This window comes from Neodiprion lecontei, chromosome 5, assembly GCF_021901455.1.
Source record: "Neodiprion lecontei isolate iyNeoLeco1 chromosome 5, iyNeoLeco1.1, whole genome shotgun sequence".
Taxonomy (NCBI): domain Eukaryota; kingdom Metazoa; phylum Arthropoda; class Insecta; order Hymenoptera; family Diprionidae; genus Neodiprion; species Neodiprion lecontei.
Genome location: NC_060264.1, coordinates 10339976 through 10366225, shown reverse-complemented (window position 1 = coordinate 10366225; position 26250 = coordinate 10339976). Strand labels below are relative to the sequence as shown.

Here is a 26250-nt window from a genome sequence, read left to right as displayed (position 1 = left end):
AAATCCCAGCCAACTAAAAACGCTGTAGGTTTCCGCCCGCTGAGCTGCAAATTGAGAAAATCACACTCAGTGCGGCCTAGGCATATAAGAATAAACCGCGGGAGTGAGCAAAAGACCCGACTTAACACGCTCACCCATGACTCGAGTCTATTCTTATATGTCTATGGTGCAGCCAACTGAAAACGCTTGAAGATTTGCACGTTTTACGTGCGTATCTTCGACCAATGTCTCTCGTGTTCAAAATTGTCGATTTAATATTGAAAACATTCTTCAGTTACCGCTTAAAATAATTAGGTAGGGCACTGTTGATTATTATTGTTTCATAGTAAAAAAAAAGTATTCCATTGTTTTGTTCTACGATTATTCAGTGAAATGAAACCGACGATTCGTATGCAATTAGTTTTCGGCTTTCTTGCGTAAATGATAAAAGATATCCTATAGTGGATAGCTAACTTCAACGCAATGCAAACATGAAAATTCAAGTCGGTAGGGTTTGGGTTTTTTTAATTTACAGAATAATCGAAGCGAGGGACAAATGTACTTTCTTTTTCAAAACAATTATAATTAACAGTTTCCTACTTAATTATTTGAAGATTAAAAGGTACAACTCAAGTCCGGCAGGGCGGCGTAGTAGTATCGTTAGTCGAACGAATATCGCCCTTACTTTCCATACTCGTCATGCAATATACTATTTCCTCACCAGGATCTTCTTCACGCTTGCGCACTCTCAGATAACTTGGTTTTGCGTGCTAGCAGTAACGCTATCGGGCCCGATGGGGCGTAAGATACGCATTTAGGTTAATCAATCCGTTACTTTCACCGTTGTGCGGGCTATTATTACCAATTATTCGTGTATCGCAGAATTTCTCTTAACAGAATAAGATGAGTGTAAGTGAAATCGAATTCGTCGATTGTAAGGAGGAACCAGATGTCGTAGAATCGGCTGGCAATGCGTCACCAGATATCCTGGAATCGGTTAACAATGTGGCAGCGAATACATTGCCGCAGAGGTCTCGAGAGAAGTACGAGTCTGTTTATGAGAAATTTATGCAATGGAAAAAAACGAGAAAGACGACATCGTTCTCTGAGCATGTCCTGATGGCATATTTCATTGAATTATCAAAAAATTTGAAGCCATCAACATTGTGGAGCCACTATTCGATGTTGAAAAGTACAATCGGTGCTAAACACAAAGTTGACATGAGTACATACGCGAGATTAAGTGCATTTTTGAAACGACAAGCAACTGGATATCATGGCAAGAAATCGAAAGTTTTGACATCAAATGATGTGGAAAATTTTCTCAACAATGCTCCCGATAACCAATACTTGGCAACAAAGGTAAATCACAATAATTACTCATATACTTGTAAGTACATAATTACAAAGATGTTCGTTAATAATTACCATTTCATATTCAGGTTGCCCTAGTTCTCGGAGTGACTGGAGCATGTAGAAGAGAAGAGCTCTGTAACCTAACCATAAAAGACATTGATGACAATGGCTCTATGGCGCTAATAGTAATTCGGCGATCTAAAACAAATAAGCTACGGTCATTCACAGTTGTTGGAGAATTCTACAACATTTTCAAAAGATACGCTGTCCTCCGTCCAAAAAATGTAATGTCCAATAGATTCTTTTTAAATTATCAGAATGGAAAGTGTACGCAGCAAGTTATCGGAATTAACAAATTTGGCGGTATGCCAAAGCAAATTGCGTCGTACTTGAATTTGCCAGAACCTGAGACGTATACTGGTCATAGTTTTCGGCGGACTTCAGTGACTTTACTTGCCAATGCTGGAGCTGATATTACAACTTTGAAGCGCCATGGTGGATGGAGATCCAATCGAGTGGCAGAAGAATATATTAAAGATTCGTTGAATAAGAAGACCAAAATTTGTGAACAGATTGCCGAAACAGTGCATTTACGTCCATCGACGTCTTCCTTTAGGAATAGTCATGTAAATTCCACATTCGCACCACCGTCACCAAAAAAAGAAGTTTTAGATGAAATTGAAGTGAATAATGGCGCATCGACTGTCGATGCTGAATCTGACATAACTATGAAGCAGCAGGGTGAATGGAGATCCAACCCAGCGGCAGAAGAATATACTAAAGATTCACTGAATAATAAGTCCAAAACTTGCGAACAGATCGCTGAATCAGCGCATAGTCGTCCATCGATATCATCCTCAGATAGTAGTGAAGTAGATTCTCCATCCGCACCACCGTCACCACAAAAAGAAAAAGATCGTGAAGATGAATTTGAAGTGAATCATGGTGCATCGGCATCAACCAATAACCCTGAATCGTCTACATCATCTACACCTACATCTTTGAATTTCAATCATTGTTCAAATGTAACAATTAATCTTTCATGTTCAAATGTAACCATTAGTCTTCTCTTAAAAAATGCATAACCACTGCTTTTGATAAATTATACCAAAAAGATATAACATGGCCTTCTGAATTGCTATCAGTCTACTAATGTGAGAACTAAGTTTTCCCACACCCGTTTGGAAAGTTTGACTTTTACGAAGCTGAAGCTAGCAACGTTACCGTTACGAAATATTGGGGAAAACATTGCTATTTTCTTATTTTCACGACGAATGAAAGAACTAAAATTTCAGAATATAAGCCTATATCTTGTTTTATTACGGTTTACTAAATTTCAAACAATTCCAACGTCACGAAAGAAATAATTGTTTTTCCTTAGCCTAAATCGTGACGATAATGTTACTAATTTCAACATGATTGATTCTCAAAGCTTGTGGAGTGTGCATAAAGTACCCTCTTTCCGCCCTACTAAAAATGATCATGTGTTGATTTATAAAACGTTATGATCAAAATTCACATTTACTACATGATTTATCTTTTGAGTACGATAAAATGTATAAAACATCGCATAATAAATTATAAAAGCACGCATCAGATATACGAAATCAAAAATCATATAGTGAACTGTGTAACCTTGATACGATTTTTCATCTAGTGCTTGTGTAATTTATTATGTATTTTATTGAATTTACAAAAATAGACCATGTTACAAATTGCACGTGAATTTCAGTCATAACCTTTTACCAATGTAACACATGATCATTTTCAGTACGGAAATAATAAGTTGGCATGCGCACAGATTAAAAATGTTTTATTTTACACATTATGATTTCTTTCGCGCATGCGCACTTACAAATAATTCAATTTCACGTGCTGACATTGGCATTATATACGGTGTTTCTCATACAAAACTTTCGTTTACAAAAATTATATAAAATATCTATTCTGACAGTATTAATTGGTATTCATTAGTATACCGCATTCGAATTGACATTTTAATTATTCAATGAAAAGTTTTTGTAATGTTTCATAGGGCTAATTCAATATACTTACTTTTTTCGAACACGCTTAAACCTAAAAAAATGAAACTAGCTAACGTGGCAAAAACATGGTAGCAAATTCGATTTCACTTCTCAGATAATCTCAGGGTATTAACTGCCCGACGGTGCCACCACCTGAACCTGCACACATGCGATTGCCATCAGTATCCCGATAACTCCTATAACCCGTTTACGAGTTTACAGACATTATTGTCAAGTTTGTGGGAAAACCCTACCTCGACTAGTACATTAGTTCGGACAGTTTTTGAGTTGAGAAGCTTGCAATTAACGGGAAAACTCCCGCAAATTTAATTAGTTACTAGAGCAGGCACGGATCTAAGGCCGTCTGGGGGGTGGGGGGATCTCTCCCCAAAAGTTCGTATATCTGTAATTATTTTTCTTCGGCTTTGAGACAAATCAGGTTTTCAAATGTTAAAACTCATTTTGTTGAACGAATATTGCGAAAAATATTTTTTTACTAATCTAACATTACCTTAAAATATTGGATAGATATAAAAAAAAAAGCCATAGACGCATAAGCAGGGTAAAAATGCCTCTTGCGGATAACTGAATGATATTTTATGGATAAGAAGGTGTACATATACAAAAATTGATGCTGCGACAGCTAATTTTTCCTAACACTTTGCGGGTGGCGTGCTACGGTCTGAAATTCTTCAACTGCAAGTTATTGCCAACGTATCTGGCTACGGAGAACAATTAGCTGTCGCAGAATCAATTTCCATATATTGTGTATTCTTCGGATCGTGAAAAGTTTATTACCGTCGGGTGAGTTTTTCGAAAATCTTGGGATTCATGAAAATGTCGGAATTCACAAAAATATTAGTTTTGTTGAAATTTTTGGGATTCCCGGAACTCCAAATGAAAGATGTTATACTTTTAACTGAAAATATTGATGTCATTTAGATATACTGTTATAATTTAGTATTCAATCCAATATTAGGAATATCAGGTAAGTTTGGTTGCTCAGGTTTCGGATTTCTCAAAAATTTCTGGTTTCACGAAAATGCCGGGTTTTCTCACCATTCCGGGATTGCCAAAAAACCCGATCCGATACAATTTCGTCTCGAACTAGGAACTTTTTTCCCGAGATTTCGGGAACCTGCATAGCCCTATTTAAAATACTAGATCTCTAAAAGCACCAAACGTTAACCGATTAGTTTTTGAGAAAAAAAAATTTTTTTTGCGCGTTTGACATAAGCGATTTGATTGAAAATGCAAAACGTTATCGAGATAGTCAAGAGCCTTTATAGACACAATGGACAGATTTTTAGTTTATTTATCGTTATGCTCGAAAAGTATCACAGTAAGGAACCAAAAATTTCAGATAATAATTTTTTCAGGACGAATTTAATGACTTTAAAATCTGTCTATCGTATCTATAAATACTCCTCATTCTCTCAATAACATAATTAATTTTCAAATAAATCATTCTAGTCAATCCTGAGAAAATTATTTTGTATGTTTTGTTATTTTCTTTTTTTCTCCGTATCCAATTGAGATTGAGGCCTGATACATTCAGTATCTCAGTATTTCAATAGTACATGTACTTGTCTATACTTGTCTATAAAATATCATTCAGATATTCGCAAGAAGCATTTTTACTCTGGTTTTCCCCCTATGGCCTTTTTAAAACTACCTCGACAATGTAAAATATGTGGTGACAACAATACTTCAATTATTATCTTAATCGATCTTTCATTTAAATAATTAAACAACTGAGTATAAAAAAACATTGCCTGCAATGTACTGCTCTATGAAACCAAGCCTTGAAAATTGATTTTATAAAGTTTTTTATTGCTCAATTTACATTACTTTGAAATATATTCATGAAATAATTAAAAATCTTGAAGTTGCAGAAGTTGTTGAAGGACTACGAAATCGCAATAATTTACTGCAAATTAGAGATTTTTAGTAATCTCACAAAGGTTATTTAAACAGGACGGAAGAGTGGGACGAGTTGTTACACGAGGCGCTTCCTTACACGGCGGTTTTTAGAAAAAAACAAGCATCCGAGAAACTTTATACCTTGACCGATTTACATGTTTTTAAAAGCCGATTATTTCCACTTTGCCTTTTGCTTCTCTACACACAAGCCTTGCTAAAAATTTCTATTTTTTGACTTCAGAATTTTCGTTTCAATTTCTAACGAATAAAATAAACTTCTCCACAGTACTTGGAAAGTTTGATTTTTTTTTAAATACATCTATGTTGTATAAATGTCATTTAAATATCAACCGCAAAGTTAAGGTTTACTTGTTACAGTGATTATCGACAAAAAAAAAAATCAGGTCGGAGCGATTTTGTAGAATTTTTTTGGTCAATAACTGTTAGTTCTAATTTGTCTCACTTGTTAGTTATTAAAAAATCACTCAGCAACAATTTTCATCAAGGCGAACCTTGATTTGAAGTTTAAAAACGGAAATAATGAAATTTTAAAATACAGTCATGATTTACAGTATATTTTACAGTCATGAATACAGTGTTTTTTTTTTTAATTTTTATAAAATTTATTTAGTACTTTTATTTTTGCCCCCCCTCCCCGCTGCCCCAAAATCTGTCCTGAATCCGCGCCTGCTAACGATTCTCCTTTTTATTTTTAGAATAGCGAATTTTTTCCCGCACGCATGATTGTTCATTTTTTGATTGAAAATATAATTAATTATTCGTACCTGGTGCAGGGCGACGTTACACACACTGAACAATGTGTAATTAGGATGTGTAATTGGTTTATGTCAGCCACTAAAACTTTTCCCGTATGTTTATCGCGCCGCGACGTGATCGTTGCACGCCATCAATTCTCCGCTTCACGTTCATTAAACACTGTACGTTTTGGCAAAGATTACATGACGTCGGTCAGGGAGAACGTGGAGAATCCCCATGCGCTTCGCTTACCAAACCGAAAGACGGGCAAAGTCCTTTCCAGACGAAATCCTTCGGTGCTCCAGACTAATTCCTTTGTGTTTTACTTCTGGCATATATAAAGGTGTCGTCGGTGTAGGTCGCGACATTCGAACCGGGTCAGAATCCAAGCAAACATTCAGAATAGATTATGACCCCGAGCACCATTGACCGCTTGCTGCTTGCCCAAGTACCTAGACGACTTTTTTAAATCTTATTTAGCTGTCAGTTGGTTTGTTTACTTTTTATTATTCTGGTTTCCCTACCCAAACGGTTCGGACCAAGAAGTATTGTTTCGTCACACTATTCGCCGCTTTACGCAGATCCTTATAACGTATTTTTTATCATATTTTCAATACATCAAAATTCACCGTTCAAGCTTGTTTGCTATATTTTCATTTCGATTTCAACTCGAGTTTTAATAAAATCCGGGGTGAAAACGGAATATGTTATATTGACAGTCTGATCACGCAATCTCAACTTCATCGGTTTTCCCCATTTGAGATTTAATTTGATTAAAAAGCTCAATAATAAAATTTTTCTCTCGATTTTGTTTTAATACTGGCGTTTTTCGGCAAGGAGGTTACGGCATCGGAGATTGTTGCAGGGGTAACGCTTGTCATTTTAATTCTGAAATGTGGACCAATTTTTACTGGTTGCAGTTGCCCCTCTCGATTCATCCTGGAACAGGATTGTTATAAATTTTCAATTCGTCAGTCTGCAAACAATTTCACAAGGTAGGTCACAAGCGTTTGAACTCTCAATCATATGTAAGAGACTTGTACAGTGGATTTCTATTCCTATAAACTTAGTTGCAAAAAAATTATTTTTCAAATTGTCAAGTTTTTTTTTTTTCAATAGTGTTATTAGAATAAAGATATTTGAGCTTTATTACGAATGTTTGGGACGTCAGTATTGCGGTGAAAAAAAATTAGAAACTCTGATCTTTCAAACAGGGCAGAACTCTCTGTGCAAAGTGTAAACGAAACGTGAAGACAGAATTTGATTTTCAATTTTTACATATTCAGGCACGTTTAATTACGCATTTCTTTGAATAATACTACAGACATTAATGATTTTGTGCAATTACATACGACACACTGTGTAAAGTTCATGTTATTGACAAGAAAACACACTTTTCTCCTTGTACAAAGAAATCAAGCTCACGTAAAAAAACATTTCTCCTCAAAAGCTTCCCAGCAATAACAAAAAAACCGGAAGGTCGAAGCTGCGGCAGAAGAAAGCGGGCCCCATCAGCCACCGAGAAAATCCTTGGTAGGTGTATGTATTCGAATGACAGCGTACATATACATGTATAGTTTCGTGTCCCTTCCGGAATTGACGACTCGAGTATCCATCGTCCTCTCACTTTTACAACTCCTGCCTTACCCCGTGAAAACCCGGTCGTTTATCTCTCTTAGGTCGATCATGCTTCCTATCTTCTTTCCCATCTGTCAATCACTATATTCATCACCCGTTCGACAATTTCGCAGTCCGAAGTACTTCGAAGTCCTCGTTCACCCGATCGTCCCAATCACGGCGATTTCGCTGACTCGGTATCACGTCGTCTCTCTGTTCGTTCACTTCTCTCAAGACTCTTGTTTCACGTCGAAAATGCTCGAATATATTTTTATGTCGTATATAAAGGTGTTCCGGGTGAAGTAGTTTGTCGTTGAATGATTATTCCTCCGATTAGCAATTTGAAGATACAGCTGAACTGTAAATGGTAATCTGAAGCAGAGAAAATTTATAGGAATTCCATTACGGTTGATCAAACGCGCTAGCCCAGAATCAAATTTTCATTTCCGTGTTCCGACCGAGAAGGAAACTGTTACAAATCCATGTTGAAAGATATATGGGACGTACAATCAGCTGGAAAATGTGCTACAACAAAAACATGACTAACAAAAGATTTAAAAGACAAAAAAAAGTTGGAAAGTAATGAAATCTCATCAAGTTACATGAACAATAGCTTACTGTACTCATAAATGAATATATTAAAAAAAGTCTTGAAAGATTTTCTCTTGAACTAGTTGGTCGGTAAAATCAAATCTGACAATTGTTACAATTTACGGATGATAAATTTTTTCATTTTGGAGATAAAAACAATTTGCCTGAACTGAGAGCCTTATAAAGAGGTCGAATGGCATCTTGAACGATTTGAGGGGAGCATTCTTGTGCGTATATTCATCGAAACTGCCGATTCCTTTGGTATTTGACAAGAGCAGTGCGAGTCTTTTCTCGGAGAACAATTTTCATCTCGTGACTTTTCGTCGGTCGATTTTTTGTGATCGAACATTGCCCAAATAGCTTTCTTCATTTCGTCTTTGGAATGAGAGAACCTTCGAATAGCGAGGCCATAATATACCGTTAGCTCGTCGATTAGCTTATCGGTTAGCTTTCCTCTACCTCGAAGACTTTTGTTGTGACTTTTTCACGGTACGAAGTCGTGGTCCCATTCTTTTCTGCACATGATCTGCACATTCTTTTTTTTTTTATAATTTTTTTTTCGTATGGATTAGCGTCAACAATTCCTTTATAAGTCTTTGAATCTCCATCTTCGATCTAATTCGCGTATCGGACATTATACTTCTCTATCGACCACAAAAATATTTTTACTATACTATCGACTTTAATTTTTCCAGCGGACTTCACGAAAATTCTTCTCCGTGATCTTTTTTCCACGACTCGTATTCAACTATACAAATATTCTTATTCCAATACTCACGAGCCTTGCAGTAAGAAGATTTCACTACTAAATCTATCACTTTGCCTTACTAATATCCAATAATTGTCGATACTCCGTAATGTGAAGAGCAGCCTCGTTTCCACCAAGTTCTGTCATCAAAAACAGACAAACTTGGACCTCTTCCTATTTTTATTGATAATTATTGCTTTTACTTCACAGCATTTTTCATGGATATGTTACATACACTTTCTGCAGCAGCGTGAATATGCTCGAAAACTGTATCGTGTAACGAATGGTAGATCGCTTTTAGTAAATCCATGACCCCAAAAAAATTTTCTATTCCTTTCAGACCAATTCCCAACAATTGGAATGCGAACATATTTCGTCTGTTTATGTCATACGCCTTGTTATTGATGAGAGGCCTAGAATAGACATTGGTTGTTTTGCACGAATGTTCAATTCCATGAAGTGTGCATCACCGTTGCATTATTTACACTTCACGACGTTACTAATTGCCGAAAAAACATTAATGAAGTTTAGAATCCGATACCTAGAATTCGCACTAAGCGGTGAATCGATGTTGCGGTCAGCCTTCAGCTTTTTTGTTGTGTGAATATCACGGGTGAATATAAGTACTCGCATTCTCCTGCTCCATTTTAAATCGATTTAGCGGTTTATAATGGTCGATCGACTCCATCAAGACGTCGTCTCCTTTTCACCCAGATAAGCTTGGGTAGTTCGTTCTTTGTTTCCATTTTGTAAGTGAAATTATAGTTCATAAGTAGCGATGCGTGCTTGTAGGTTACTTGCCGAATACTGAGAGACGCTTCACGCTCCCAAAATCCTAAATAACGTCTTCGGTCTCCAGGATAATCACATCACATAGCTCCGAGTGCATAATAGATGCATACAAAAGTAAACAATAGGACTGCTGCGTGTCCAAGCCGTATAGCTCGAGACTTGACCTTCTACCGAAAAATGCCTCTAACTTTGGCAATTTCGCGAATTCCATTACGAGTTATGGTTCAAATTGTTGGTAATACTTCAGGGTTAATTACAATTTGAAAAAAAAAATGAAAACGTTGCAATTATCTGGGTGGCCAGACCCTTTAAGTTGGTCCGAAAAGTTATGAAGAAATGAAAAGATCCAAGTAATTACATCAACGAAGGCACAAAGAAACTATAATATTAGGAAAAAGGACAGTTAGGGAATACGACATCGTTTTCGTATCACAGTCATTACCACCTGAATCGAGGTGGGTGATGAAGTAACCAAACGTTAGTAGAACTTTTGAGTTTTCCCCCACGTTTGTTGGTAACCCAATTTCTTCGCAGCGCACTCTCGAGATGGAAAAGTAAACTAATCCATTCTTACTAGTTAATTCCTTTTCGAAATTCGTTTTTATTGCTGTGGTAGTAGAATATCATAAGTTGTTGAATAAGAAAGTGGAAGAGGAAACTTGCGTCACCCGGCTACATGTGTCATAGGAAACCCGGCGATATAAGCTTAGGCGGATATTTATCGTTCACTGGGAGCTTGCGCGTGCCGTGCGGAAAGTGCGAGAGATTTTGCCAGAGTGATCGAATCGAAGAATCTTTGAAATATAGCGGGTATCAAGTGTAAGTGTTCAAGAGGGTTGCTTGTTTGTTTGTTGACTATTGGCTCTAGTCGTGACCACGGAGAAGACTTTTTTCGTTTCGTGACAGATGGTTATGTAGAATAGCCAGTGTTTTTCGTTCAATCATTTTATCAACCACGGTACCTGTCACTTTATAATTTGCAGCGCGGGATATATCTGTATATAGTACGTGATTTTCATTAGTGGCAATGAGATTACATCAGATATTATAACTTATCAGTGTATAACAGCATCACGTGTTTCCCCGAAATCAATTTTCGCATGAATTGTTCCAGCGGTATCTCCAGCCATACTGCATATGGCAGGGTTGAAAAGATTTTCGAGAGGATCGGACGCGTTGTCGAGGAGATTTAATTTCGGCAGGATCGATCTGGTACCACCAGGACCCGCGAACATGTTCCAGGACATGATTTTGTCAATTTTGTATCGTATCAGAACTTTTATAGCTGATCGCGGGTCGTGTGTCCTCGGGGTAATGGAAATGGGGGATTATTTAAGAAGTTACTTATTCAAGGGGAATGCTTACCATTATTACGTTTGATTTTCCGATGTATATTTGCCGGTAGAATTTGAAAATCACACTTATTTTTTCTCTAGACATCAATATTTTAATACATCAAACAATTTGTTATATCGAGAAACACTATCTTCTCATGTTTTTCCAAATTGAATGGCATGCATTAATAACTCCTGCCAAGTTATGAGGTGAATTTTTAACCACTTATTTTTTGATATTTTCATATACCTATGTCGAATGCGATTTTGTTTGTCATTTTTGCTCGCTGAATCGAAAAATCATATCCAGCTTGTCCCTATAACACAACGTTTTCAGATTTCACACCATTTTTTATTTTTAAAAGATTTGTTTCGTATATTCTTTTTGTAATATTTTTATCAAATTTTCTCGAAAGATAGTACTATACACTCAATTTTTATGAATCGTTTTCAGAACCGATGTTAAAAATGTTGAAAAGACGAATGTTGATACATCATTTAAAATACAGACTATGCATTCGTATTTGAACGTTTTTTCCCGAAAATTTAGTATACAGTTGTAAGTAATATATATCGTTAAAGATTTCACCAAGCCACAGTAGAAATGGTACAAAGTTATAAATAAAAAATTAATAAAAAAATGTCAATATATACGCTAGTTGACTATTGCTGGTATATACTATCCGAAGAAAACTCCGTGTCATAAGAAAAAAGTTTCAAGAACAAGATTTCAAGAATGGATTTTGGGAAATATCAAACTTCAGAACGAATTACAAGTTCATTAGAAAATAATTTTTGTCTGCGTAAGTACAAGTTATGACGTTGGATACTTCTTTTCTCCTCCGTGTCTCTTCCTAGGTTCATTGTAGCATTGAAATAACATCGGAATCGTATCGATCCAAACTCATCTAATCTTGGCAGGAGTAATTATTGTAATGCGATTTAATTTTGAAGAATATGAAACAACAGCTTTTCTCAACATGCCATGTTATTCGACACTTTGAATTTCTGACGTCTAGGGGCAAGACGATTACAATTTTTCGATTCTCGAGGCAAAAATACACTAGGGAGTCATAGTGGCTTTTATAACGCAATCTCGACCCAAAATTTTGGTGATTAGCGTTTTTAAGTTAACCTTAAATCGCTGCTATTGATGCAGGAAGGGTCGTTATAAACAACGATTACATACGGCGGATATATTCTATAGTTTTTAACGCCCAAAATACATCGAGTAGGTATTACAATACCTATTTCTTGCCCACATTCATTCGAATTATTTAACCAGTCAGAGCACAATTGGAACGACATCTGCGGATCCCTTTCAATAATCTTTCTTCTGTCTCAATTATAATAATCCTAGGAAAATGGACAAAAAATTACCAAATAGGATTAGAATAAGGAAGCGTAAGACAGCTCGGAACACAAAAGGAACATCGACGATAGATAAAGCCGAATGGGCGGAAACAAGTCAGAAAAATGATATCTATAGCATATCTAGAGCTAGATTTAGCATGCTGACAAAGAGGGGAAAGCCCATGGAATGGACACTCTACCATTTCACGGACGAATTATTCGTCGGCTTGAACCAAACTGTAGCCAACATAACAACGAGACTTCCACTAAAGATATTATAGAATATTTTATATTATCACTGAAGTAATTGGTGATTCAGTATTTGTGGCGACCTCTGCCGATTAATAACAGTTATACCCAAGCCCCTCTTAACAATTTATGAATTACTTTTGTATTGTTATTCTCAAATGCTGATATAGCAATGGTGCTACGGGTTACACGTACGAATTTTTTCATCCGTGATATTCGATCCGTGAATAATTTAGTCATAAAATAAGGCACGAGAGGGCGCCACTTGAAATCAAGAACGCAACGAAAAACAATTTTATGTTTTACAATTTGTCCCACTGTTGTGGTACCACTTTGGTCCAAACCTTACGAATAACGTGTGGAGGGGAGTACTAAGTGGCCACACCCTGGAAAAGCCGCCCAAAATGTATATAAACAAGAAGCGGCATGGAAACAGGATATTCTCATTCCGAGCTCTTTGAGAGCGCTAATTCGCCGAGCAATTTCTCAGTTGGTTTAGTCTCGCATATTCTCATTTGGAATACTTGCTCTCACTAAACGATTCTTTACAAAATATTCTCATAAGAGACTTAGATTTTTTATACATACTTTTGCCTAGAGCATCTCTCGTAAATATTAATAACAGATTTGTTAACCCTGAACCTTGAAAGGTTTTTTCGGTACCCTTATCCCGGAAACCTGGGTCATTTTTGTCCGGCTCGTTTTTCACTAACTAAATCTATTATAAAAAATCTGGAAAAATTCATATACTATGTTCGAACCATCTCATACAATTCTATAAATAAAAAAAAAAAAAATGTGATATAATTATTTGTAACAACTTTTTATTGCAAGTATATTGCATCGGATGCGTGATGCGTATGGTTATCGAAGAATAATAATAACTCTTGAACGAAATGTGTTAAAATAAAAAATCATACGGGCAATTAAAGCTAAGAGATTGAGGAATAAAAGTACCTGTAAGCCATTTCGAAAAATTTCAGCCGAATGCTCAAGTCTCTACCATGAAAAATCGTAATTTTACGGTACCGATACACTACACCATTTATTATTCTCGTCAGAATAATCAATCCTAATTCAGGGAATACGCAAATATGGAACGCTTATTAAGTATTATAACCGGACTCAGGGAAAAAGGATAGTAAAATAAATATAAGTTAACGCAATATTATTTTTACTTTAATACATAATTTATTTTATAGCAGATATTACTGAATGTGTAACACGGTGGAGTTACCCTCTGAAAGCATGAAAACACAAAACTCGGTCCAAAAACACGTTTGTACAACACTCGACGCGTTAAAGCCTGCCGCAAAAGGTCACCTATTCCCCGAAACGTGGGTCAATTTTGTCCGTTTGTAACTTGCGCCGCTCGGCATTCGAGTACGAGTTGACCCGGAAAAGCGAGCTTCCGCATCAAATTACCCTTCCCCATAAGCTTTGTTTCAGAATGGAGGTGACTATGGGGTGGTGAATATTTCTCGACTTATTCGAACAATTCAAATCGGCTCGGACAAAAATGACCCAGGTTTTAGGGTCAAGGATTAATTAGTTCTTATTTATTTAAATTTCCAAAAATTATGTAAAATATTTATCAAATTATCATATTCGCAAGCTACGGTGTTTCCTTTAGTAAAGCAGAAAAAAAATATGCCAACATTACGAACAAGTGCTTTGATATCGATTATTTATTTCAGACCGCTTTGAAACGGTGAAAAATTTAGTATAAGGTTCGTTCGATTTCACTCTGCGATGGGATATTCATTTTGAATTTTCATCCGTTTTTGAATGAATAATCGATAGCGAAGCTCTTGTTCATATTTTCAGTTTCTTTATTCACATTGCTAGTGCAAACCCTGTAGCTTGCGAATGTAATAATTTGATAGGAACTTGACAAGTGACCATCGTCTAATAAATGACGAAAAAAGTATTTTCGTGGATCATTTTGAAAATTTCGAAGCTTAAGAAGAAGATGAAACCAGTATATGAGGGATTCTCCGTCAACTCGGCCACTTTTTTTTCGACCATCTCAGATCTGCCCATAATTGGTTATATCAAAGTACTACTAAAAGGTACTCTATGTGAATTTTTTCAGATTTTTTAATGCATTATTTGAGAAATTGCCGTTTTTTTTTCAAATGAATATATCTCGGAAACTTGAAGTAACTGAAAAAAAATGACTGCATAAAAGTTGTAGTTTTTTTGTTAGCTTTCGAGGGGAATTTTTGAAAACATATTTACGTTCTGGTAACGCTGATTTTTTACCAAAAAAGTAAAAAATTTTACCAAAAAAAATTAATTTGTGTGGCTTCATTTTTTTTACCCTAGAACCTCGATCCGTGCCACTATGGCGATTTTTTGGCAATATTGTTACACATATTGGAAGACTCTGTAATTTTTTCAACAAACAAAAGGGTTTTTTTTTAATAAAAAAAATAATTTCTTCCTTTTTTGGTAAAAAATCAGCGTTACCGAAGCCTAAAAATTTTTTCAAAAATTCCTCTCGAAAGCTAACAAAAAACTATAATTTTTATGTAGAGTCATTTTTTTTCAGTTACTTCAAGTTTCCGAGATATATTCATTTGAAAAAAAACGGCAATTTCTCAAATAATGAATTAAAAAATCTGAAAAAATTCACATAGAGTACTTTTCACTAGTACTTTGATATAACCAATTATGGGGCAGATCTGAGATGGTCGAAAAAAAAGTGGCCGAGTTGACGGAGAATCCCTCATATTTGAATTAGTGAAAATATTGATTAATTTTACTTTACCTCGACACTATTCTGAGAAATATATTAGCTTCAATGTTGAATTTTGATGACTGATTTCTTTCAAAATAACTACATATTCAATAACAATTTGGTAATACTTGATACCTAGGATACATGAGTATTGGTTTTTCTCAATTATATATCTCAAAATTAGTTGAATAAAAGAGGAAATTGATCCCAGGTCTAAACACACTCGAAAAGAAAAAGAATTTTGTGAATTCATGGGTCAATCAATGAATTTGCAACAGTAATAGCAATAATATTGATATTTATTATACATAAAAGTTACAAAATTTACATTTTTAATATTCGAGACTTCGTTTGGGACGAAGTCGCATTTTCCCCAACGTTAATGCACACATGACGCCACCCGCGGGTTTATAAGTTTAATTTACAACTGTAAACAAATGTTAGCTCTTGTGGTTCATACGAGGTGATTTCATCTTCACGCAGTTCTTTCTCCGACAAAAATATCGGAGATGATAAGCAAATAAAAGGGAGAAGAAAAAATCCGGTTGCAAGAGTAGGAGCTTTCGTTATATATCTAATTAAGGTATCAAATTTCACTGCATAAGAAATAATGAAGCTTTTTGCCCCTGCACAACCATTTGTTAGCTTTCAGTTCACCGTCTGCTTGCTGCGCCGTACTTGTCCATCTCTTCGAGTATTTGAATCTCTCCTAAGGCACTCAGCCATCCATCGATTTTCCTAATTATCTGAACACTTTTTAATCCCATTCCAGTTGTAATTACATCAGCGATGTTTGCTTTGTTTCTAGATTTTCGTCAATGTATGAGTTATTTCGTTTTCTATTCATTATTAATTATCATTTACAGCTGGATAAGTTTAGGGTCAGTCTGATCCCAGTGTGACAGCAGTGTGATTCCAGAGAGATGTGGAATCTAAGGGTTAAGTTTCAGTCATGCTTTTACTGTGCATTAACAGACATGTGCTTGGCGGTAGTACGTGATTTCAATCTTTTTTCGATAAAGAATGATAACACATTGTTAATATACTTTTCGAAAGGTTTTTTCACCAGAGGTCAAAATCTAAATTCGGCTAACATCTAAATTTACCTATCTTCCATTTTTTAGCCTACGGACAATTCCTCCTCCTCATTCTTTTTCATGTTACCTCTCAGATCCCTAACAACAAATGAATTATACAATCAAACATTTAATTCCTCAACATCAATTCCTTTCACCTCTAGTAATTTCCTGCATTAGGAGTAGTGCCACGTAAATGCAGCACAATCGACGTTACAAACGGTAAAAAAGTCAAATAAACATCTTGGCTGGGCGTAGAGTAGATTCTGGTAGCTGCTTATCAAAATCTGCAAATCTAAACAGTATGAGATTAATCATTGCGCAAAAATGGCTTACACTTATTGCAATTACAAAGATCAAAAATTCATTACAATGATTCCAGGGATTACATAAAGATTACAAAGATTGCATGCAAGAATATTACAAATATCAAATTAAGATTATGAAAGATTACGAGTGATTACAAGCGATAAAAAACGATTAGGTACAGAGATTGCAAGTATTACAAACTATTACAAAAATTGCAAGGATTACAATAACTTACACGAGATTGCAGAGCTTACAGAGATTACCTGAGATTACGTAGAAATTCCAAAAATATAACCGAGATTACAAAAGATTATAAAGAACAAAAATGATTACAAGCAATACAAAAGGTTGACAGGAGATAACGGAATACATGTGATTACAGTAACCTGTGTACACCAGATTACAACTGTGATTAACCCCGCATTGAGATAGTTGACGTATATTTTCTAAATTGAATAAAATTGATGACAAAGTCGGGGGTATTATCTTTTACTCTAAACAAAGCGAACATCGTGATTTACGTAACGTTGCAACGAGGCTTAATAAATTATGAAAAAATGAATGAGAGGATTTTTTTCACTCGTGCCAAAATCTGCTGTGTTCCAAAATCCTCCACGAAGATCAACAAAAAATTGGATAAATAATCAATCGAAAAAATAAAAAATATGTCCAAAATATTTTTTTCCAATCTACAAAAATATGAAATAAAAAAATTTCATTCAAATACTCAATTATACAAGAATTTGTTGCTCGACAGTTTCGGCCCCGCTGAAACCGATCTTAAAATTTAGTCAATAAGTTTCTAAAAGGTGAAGACACCAATTAGTTTGACATCAAAGTTTTCTTTCATCCATTTTTATTATATTTAACAAGTTATACCAACGCATTGATAATCACAGTTCATCTCAGGTATCCGCCTTTCATAGTTCTTCTTTCCTAATCACGTGTATTTCGCTGTCAGTAAACCGTCTTTCTTTTCACGCGTGCGTTTCTGGATTGCGTACAATTCCGTCCGTAATTGTATGAAAAAATTTTAATTTTTTTGAAGTTACCGTTGAGTTAGGTGGGCACATAACTTTCGTTTACACACCGGCCTGGGTCTAGTAGGCAAATATTAATTAGGCTCATTAAATTTGTCCAATTAATGCGCAAAAATATTCCTATGTATATCCAAGCCCGTAAGGTCGCTCGGTGTTCGCGGATATTTGCTCAAGAGAGATAAAATTTCACGATCGAAATAACAAGCCGAAAGGTATCATAAATAATCCTGCACCTGGTCTCACCGCACGCTCTTATACGAATATTACACGTCACGGAATAATTTAGGAAGCCTTGAGTTAATTTCATTCCAACGTCGATGTGCAAATTGATCCCGAGCTGGAAAGCAAAAAAATTAATAAAATAAACGAATGTCCGGAGCTAACCGAGTCGTAATTTAACTTCCTTCGCTTATTCTCCATTTTTTACTCATCCTTCAGCGCTTCGATTTCTGTCGATGGAAAAAACTTTACCCAATGATTACTACGTCGACCGTAAGAGTATCAACTTTCATGGAACTTAGGAATGCAAACATGGATGTTCATTTGTGTCGCCTTCTTAGTTTTACTGCTAAAAAATTGTAACCATAGATAAGAACAAATCACTCCTCTTTAAATATGAATCAGTTATGAGTATACTGTTGGAAAGAATCAGTGAAATACCAGTGTAAAGTTACTGAATCGTCAGTTTATGCGCACTGGTTTTTTTCAGTGATATACTTATAACTGGGAATCAGTGAATTTTCACTGATTAAAATTCGCAGAGTAGCTGTGATTGAATTCCTTGAACCTCGTTCGTCTGTTTTTAATTTCAAACCTAAAGAAAAAAATGAAAATTCGTCCAAAATGATTAAATACTTCACGAGGGAATATAATTCACGCTTATTTCGAACCCGAATGAGTCAGAAGTGCAAATTTAAAAAAACCTCAGACTATGAATCCGAATCTTGAAAAAATGGTCGGATTTGCAGATCAAACCTCCGAGTAGGGGATAGGGGGAAAAAACCGGGTACCATTTTATATTCGATTCTCTAAAAAAAATTGGAAGTACAAAAAATAATATGGGCAGTCAGTAGTCTTCAGTGGATCTTAAACTATGAGAAAATGAAGCTAGTTGATGAGAAAAGAAAATTGGTCACTAGGGAGAGCGTGATTTTTTAAAAAAGTAAAAATACCCGGTTTTGCCCCGCTGGTACGGAGGAACCGGTTACTCGTTAAAACGAATTCTCGTTTATTTCCATTGAAGTAGGATGCAAAAGTTACTTTGATTAAAGTATTTTATAAAAGTGTATTCTATGAACAATAATCACACACAAAATCCTCTTGCTTAACATTGCTGCAGGACTCATGGGCAAATTCTCTGCATGCGATGCAATACATCCAGCATTAAATACAATTCATTTCAAAAGACGCAGGCTGCATCTTATACATCCTCTGGAGATAAGCCGTCCATTTTTTTGTTGTTTTTATTTTATTTTTGAACTTAATCCTGCTAAGGTTTTTCTTCCATCAGCTTCTCTATCGGAGTCCATTTTCAGCAGCAGTTTTTCTTTTTACAGCATTTACCCCTCCATAACATCTTGGATTGTTGTAGTCATGTTTTCATAACACCAGCTCTGTCTTTTTGTCTTTCTCTTGTACAGAGGGAAAGGATTATTTGAGTCAAGTGATATTCATTTGATTCAACTTATATATGCCATAGTCAAATGCGGTGAACACGTACTTACTTGATTCAAGAAAATACTTTTGACGGACGAAATACTTGGTACAACTTAAGGGGGGGGGGGGGGGGGAGGGTTTCAGCGTAAAAAAAAAAAATACTTTTTTGTGAATTTTTTTTAAAAATATGGATTGAGCAAATTCAGTCAAACCTTTTGTACATTATTAAGTATACTTTTAACAATATTGTGTAATTTTTTCATGCGGAAATATTAAAAAACAAGCCGGTGACAGAGCTTGCCCCAGAACGTCTCAGAAATAAAACAATTTGCGGTGTTCACTATATCTCGGTCGGAAATTATCCGATATCAAAAACCCTTAAAATTTAGTCAAAGTATCATCAAATCCTCCCCCCAACATTCTTTGATTATTTTTTTTTCATTTAAAAATTTTTGGTGGCCATCTAAAGTGTAAACTGCTGTTTTCCACGAAAAATTCCGCCATTTTATGGGTGGGAAATCCTCGTAATGTAACAAAAAAAATTTTAACTAAACGTTGGGGGGAGGTATTTTATATGTAGAAAATGTGTACCAAGTTTGAAATGAATCGGTCAAGTAGTTTTTAAATGGCAGTGAACACGGACTTTGAAAAAGTAGTTTTGAGAAAAAATCACAAGCGCACGATCGAACGTACAACGACAAACTGACGCTCGTCTCTTGTTTTAAAATATTGTACAGTGTATAGTATACATACATATATAAAATATGTCTTTATGGTTTTACTGAACTGTCTTTACTAAATAAAATATTCTCGAAACAGCATAATGGACCAGAACGATAGAAGTGAGTAAGCTGTATACCTGCTGTCAGAGCTATAGTGTTAAAGGGCAGGAGACTAAGTAGAAAATAACTTCAAGAGTTTTGCTTAGATCGACTTAAGATTTTGGGAATATATTCTTGAAATGTTTAACAATAAGATAAGACAAAAAAAATTCGATTTTTCGAAAGAGTAAAACCTTACCCCCCCACCTTAATATAGAACGAATCAAACCTTTGAATGATCATACTGATTATTAATTTATTCAAGGCAACATGGCGTGAGTTCCTGCGATAATGTGATTTTTTTATTAAGAAAATGTGTGATTGAAATGAATGAAAATTTGATCAAACGCACTTCAATCGCTTTGTTTTGAAAGTATGAAATTGTTGTATCAAATCAAACCGAGCTTGTTCCATCACTACGTAAACGTGCCATACACCGACTACGATTACATGGATTACGCGTCATTGCAAGAATTAAAAGAATTCCAAAGATTCTAGAGACAGCACAAATTATCAAAAGACTGCAAAGATTACACGGATTGCCAGGATTACAAAGATTCCAGAGACAGCTAAGATTACTAAAAAAAATGTAAAAGTAACAAACGATTACAAGATATTACGAGAGATTACAGAGATTACATGATATTACGTGAGGTTAGATCGTGTACACGAGATTACAATAGTAATTAACCCCTTGTTGTAAGTTCCAGCGTACGAGGTGACGATCGAAATTGTTGGTATTTGATCACAAATACGTAAAGAATGACGTACTGAAATTATCGAAACAGATGTTCTACGTGGTCGATGTTCACAGGCAGTTGATTATTGCTCTAATATTAACGCTCTGCTGGTCAACATGGACGATGTCGTCCACCTTGACTTTCTCACTTGTCGGTGTTTCGAGAATTTTTTATTGTTTAACAATATCTACTGATCAACTAATTGAAAATCTCGTAATACAAACTATTGGAATATCAAGTAGGCGCCTGAAACTGACTACCCGAAATTTTTGGCAACTTTCAAAATTCCAAAGTGAGGAAGAAGAGCTCAGGACGAAATTGTTCGTGTTGGCCGTCTACTTCAGGAAAAAACCACATGATTGTCGTAGTGTTAATATCTTTGAGCTTGAAAACTTTTCACTTGTACAAACGCCGGGACATCGCGTGCCAGTGGATACCTTTGGTTGCAGAACACGTATGGCGTCAATCTAATATAATGAGTTGGCCGTAAATGGCAGCACCTGTCGTTGAGAACCAGGAGTAAGGGGAGCTTCGGGTAATGGGAGCCTACTAAGGAAAATTGTTAATAAAACTCATAATTTACGTAATATGTTTTTTTACTAATTACGAACGTAAGCTTTACCTACCTGACTACTAGAAAAGTACTGAAAAATAATTGTGCTAAATGATCTTTGGTTGAAAATACAAAAAAAAGTAAGAAATGTCATTCGCTCCCATTAGCCCACACTTCGGGAAATGGGAGCCATTAAGTGTCCCATATGTCAAATGAGAGCCATTAATTTTAGTCAGTCTGATAAAAGTCTAATCTTGGGTTTCAATCTATCTCAAAACGTTCTAATGTTATTTGCCTACGTAATCGTTAATCTAATCACAAGTAAAAAGAAATATTTGATAACAAAGTAATATAGCTCCCATTACCCGCATAACATCGAAATGAAAAAAAATTAATCAACAATTTCACCTCGTTTTTTATTGCAATTTCAAGAGTAACACCTTGAGTTACATAGATATGGTTATATAGCTGGTGTAAATACAACATAGTACCTATGCATCTTAATGCTTGCCAGAAATGTTGAAATTTCGTACTTTTTATAAGCGGGGAGCAAAAAACATACACCTCTCTCGTGTAACTAAACGTGAGATTATTGAGGGGAGGGGATCTTATCGTTAGTCGAATGTTCAGGAAGACACTCGAGGGCCGTTTGCAGAAATACGAGCATTGGGAAAGCCAACTTTGAAACCTCCTCCATTATCCGCCGTCCCCCATTGCCCCACGCTCCCGTACCGGGTTTGACCCCATCTCATCCCTATAAAATCCTCGGGCACCTATAAGACAGTATTGCAGATCTCGGGTCACCATATTTTGAGTTCACTTAGAATCTGTGATTTTTAATATCGGATTCAATCCGACCTCATGATACTCAAATTTGGATGAAGAACAAATGTTTCTTCTTACTTCATTGTACGACTTCGAAAATTATTGTGTTGAATATCTAAAATTCAATTCAATTCAATAAAATTCACTTAACTTTCGAGAGGCTGATCATAAATGACCTAATTCTGGCGTGACGATTATAATTCAGGTAACTTTACGGACCCCGATGGTAAAACAGTTAACTCCTGTGTAAGTATAGAAGATAATTGTTTTATCATTGGTTTCCGTAGAGTTACTTGGATTACAATCATCACGGCAAAGTTAAGTCTTTTATAATCAGATTCTCTAAAGTTGAGTGAATTTTATCGAGGACCATCGATACGAATGTCCGTAGAAATCGAACACAATTTGAGCGTAGGTTAGACGTTGGGAAAGATACGCGTGCGGATGTTTTATTTTTTTTTTTCAAACTCCGCGACAGCCAGCTTTCACGCTGAGTCGTATCAACGCTGTAGCAGTTTCGGTCGGTCCATTGAAAACTTGGATAAAGAAACTGTTCAAAGCGTCGACATTTGGCGTCCCCGCCATTGATCCTGGGTAAAACTCGTATAGTTAGGCAAGTCTCGAAGGACTCCTATTTCACAAAGGTACATCGTTCATTTTCCCCGCAGCAAGAGGGTTTGATTGTAAAGTAGGAAAGTTTCGGTCGGTAGTAGCAGTTAGAACTACCGCGATTGCTTTCTTCTGTTCCCCCTCCCCCCCCCCCCCCATTCCGCACTTCCAGGACTCTTCCTTACCCTGACTGTTTCATTCCGCGACTTTCCGGATTCGTTGGTTCGCCGGATTCAAGGAGACGTTCGAAATCCTTCTTATCTGTATTCGATTCCATTGATGGAACGCGACGCTCGTTTTATTTCATGCTCAGTTCGCGGCATTGAGCAGCGATAATACGCATACGGGTAAGTTAATGTGAGATGCCAATGGCATTTTAACGCGAATAAAAGATATCCGAATAATCTGTCAATCGTGCGGAGAAACGAAAGAATGAATTCGATAATCGATTCTCATAATATTTATTCAATCCGACCGTAAATAAAGATAGCGTTACTTTCGTTTTTGAATGATATTTACTCTGGAAGAGGAGTTAAGCATTCGTTAATTTGTGTAAATGTTTTACACGATTAGGTATAAATCTTTCAGAGAAATTGATTTGAAAAGGTTCCAAAAAATTTCAGGGTTTTCACGATTAAAGAATTCAGATGAATCTAATTGATCTCACAATATTTGGCAAGATTCCATAACGTGTCGATGGATTTCAAAACATTTTTTGAGATTTCAAACATTTCATGTTATGTGATATCAAAGGTTTCTAATATTTCATATTATATCGTTGTATTTCCAATAATACGATAAGATTTCGATCGAATTTAAAAAGCTTTTAGATTTTTCAAAGAATTGCATCAAAGTTTCAATGATCTAAATAGATTTCATACAAGCTAATGTGATTCCGGAAATTTTTCGAGATTTCAGATGATTTTACAGTATTTCACGAGATTTCAATGGGTTTTCAAGGATTTCAAAACGTTCTAACGGCTTTCAAGAATTTAACGTGGTCTCGAAGATTTCACAAATTTCAGACAATTTCACAGGGTTTCGAAGGATCTTATAAAATTTCATGAATCACGCACACCAGGTTCCAAGGGTGATCAACCCCACAACTTCGGACGTTAGGGACGACAAAAAGTCCTCTTTCCATTTCATAGATCGTGGAGCAGTGTCCGAGGTTTGAATCGGAAAAGCTCGTCTATTTGTCAGCCTTGACCCAGTTTCGCCTAATAGTAGCAGTCATGGGTATAATGGTTGATAAATATTTCATATTTGCACAGTAGATAGACAAACAGCTATGAATATCTTGTTTGTACACGTCGCTGGCCGTAATCCCGTTCTCAGAATCAATTCGAGATTATCTGTACCTTGACAAACGAGAAAAAAAAAAATCTGTTTTTCGTCCGGAATCGCATTTTATTAGGCAGTCATTGAGCTACGCATGGATCCGTAAATCAATTGTATTTTATTTGGAAGATTGATATATTCTCTCCGTGTAAACTCCAACCAGGGGCATCGATTTTTTTTTCTTATCCATATGTTAAATACGCGGACATGATTATATACACAACAGGCAAACAGCGAAATAAAATATAATGTACAATATCCAGTATCGATCAAAAGTTATTCGGAACAATTTCCTTTTTCTCTCACCTACTTACCTGTACTTTTTCTACAGCATACATAACATAAATGATCTCTCTGAAGAAAAATCCAACTTTTTCAGCATTCCTCGTTCTTTTGTCTTCTTTAGAAACTACCGGATCCATATTACAGACATGTCGTTTATACTTCCGAAATTACCTTTGTTCTTTTATCTTCTTCTTTATTTCTCTTGTTTCGTGGGCTGCACGACCTCTGGCTAAGGGAAGAAGTTACCGAGGATTGATAAAAGGAAAGAAAATCGGTTTCTGATTTCATGGATTTTTAAGTTTTTATTATTTTCGCCTCAATTCTCAATCCAACACTTACATACTGGATTCAACTACGGACAAAATCAACCGTGATTCATGAAAAATGTACGAACAATATACTTTTCTTACAAAAAATGACAGAGTATTACAGTCTCTTTAATATGAGTTTTTTGTTGTTTTTTTTTTTTTTCTATAAAAGTTAAAGGTCTCAAATTTTTATTATGGATTCAGGAGGCCCTGCTGAATTAAATTGAATCAGAATAGCTTGAACCCCGCTTTGTAAACCTTTATTGCTTAAATGCGTTTTTGGCTAGACGAGTAGAGGGACGGAGTGGATGGTTGAAAATGGAAAAACACTTAATATCTGAGAATATTCGAAGGATTTATTATATCTTCTGTCCAGTTTCATCATTGTTTCTTTCTTTTTTTACATTTAAGTGTGTATATATAATACGTAATAACAATATACCCTATCTTTCTTACTTATACATGTATTCGTTGAAAACTTTTATTACGCTCGTCGACATCTTACAATTGTGTGAAAAAAATTTGTTTAACTTATTTGTGTATATAAATATGGATATATGTATTATAATTTTTCGAGACAATGTTATCGGGTTTGTTAAAAGGTGTATAAATAATACCGTTTTGGTTGTTAAAATACCGCGGGCAACAGGAAAAAGAATACTATTAACATTATGCGCGAATCTGTGTAATTATGCAACTGTTGTAACAGTAATTTTTAGTGGTAATAAATGAAAGGCGGCGAGGGGCGAACATCCGGGGCTCTAAGGACGACGCCACTCGAACCGCCTCGTTCATCATTTTACTAGTTATTTTTTACTCTTAAGTTGTTTTTTTTCTTTGGTATTGTAAAAAATTGAAAACGTCGCTACTAACTCCGTACTCGAGATTGATCTTTGCACATTTACTTACCTCCACTAACTACGGGTGAATATTAATTTTAAACTACGGAGAGACACACAGCCATACGTCTGCATTTATTAATCCTCGCACTCTGAACTATACACTTGTACAATCATTCGATTTTTTTTTTTGATTTTTTTTCCCCGTTTATACTTTTATAAAGTTTTTATTCTTACTCGCTGTTTTTCTTTCTTAAAATTTATCCCTTATTACCCATAGTTTATTCATTAAAAAAATTTCCAACTCTAGACGTGTCGGTAACCAATTTATATAATATGCATATTACTATACGTAATGTAAAGATAATAAATAAACGTACATA

At 35.6% G+C, this 26250-nt stretch overlaps 1 protein-coding gene across 1 annotated transcript; it reads left to right on the top strand.

Moving 5' to 3' along the window:
* The first annotated feature begins 675 nt into the window (after positions 1 to 675).
* Positions 676 to 3946, top strand: LOC107226689. Its single transcript, XM_015667581.2, has 2 exons — positions 676 to 1341; positions 1422 to 3946. Exons 1-2 carry the CDS (start codon positions 883 to 885, stop codon positions 2418 to 2420), a joined length of 1458 nt encoding a protein of 485 aa, XP_015523067.1. The 5' UTR covers positions 676 to 882; the 3' UTR covers positions 2421 to 3946.
* Positions 3947 to 26250: the final 22304 nt, after the last annotated feature.

Excerpts from the sequence above, each read along its gene's own strand:
- LOC107226689 (XM_015667581.2), top strand. The coding sequence starts at position 883 with ATGAGTGTAAGTGAAATCGAATTCGTCGATTGTAAGGAGGAACCAGAT. Across the intron at positions 1,342-1,421 it reads ACCAATACTTGGCAACAAAG|GTTGCCCTAGTTCTCGGAGT; the intron begins GTAAATCACAAT and ends TTTCATATTCAG.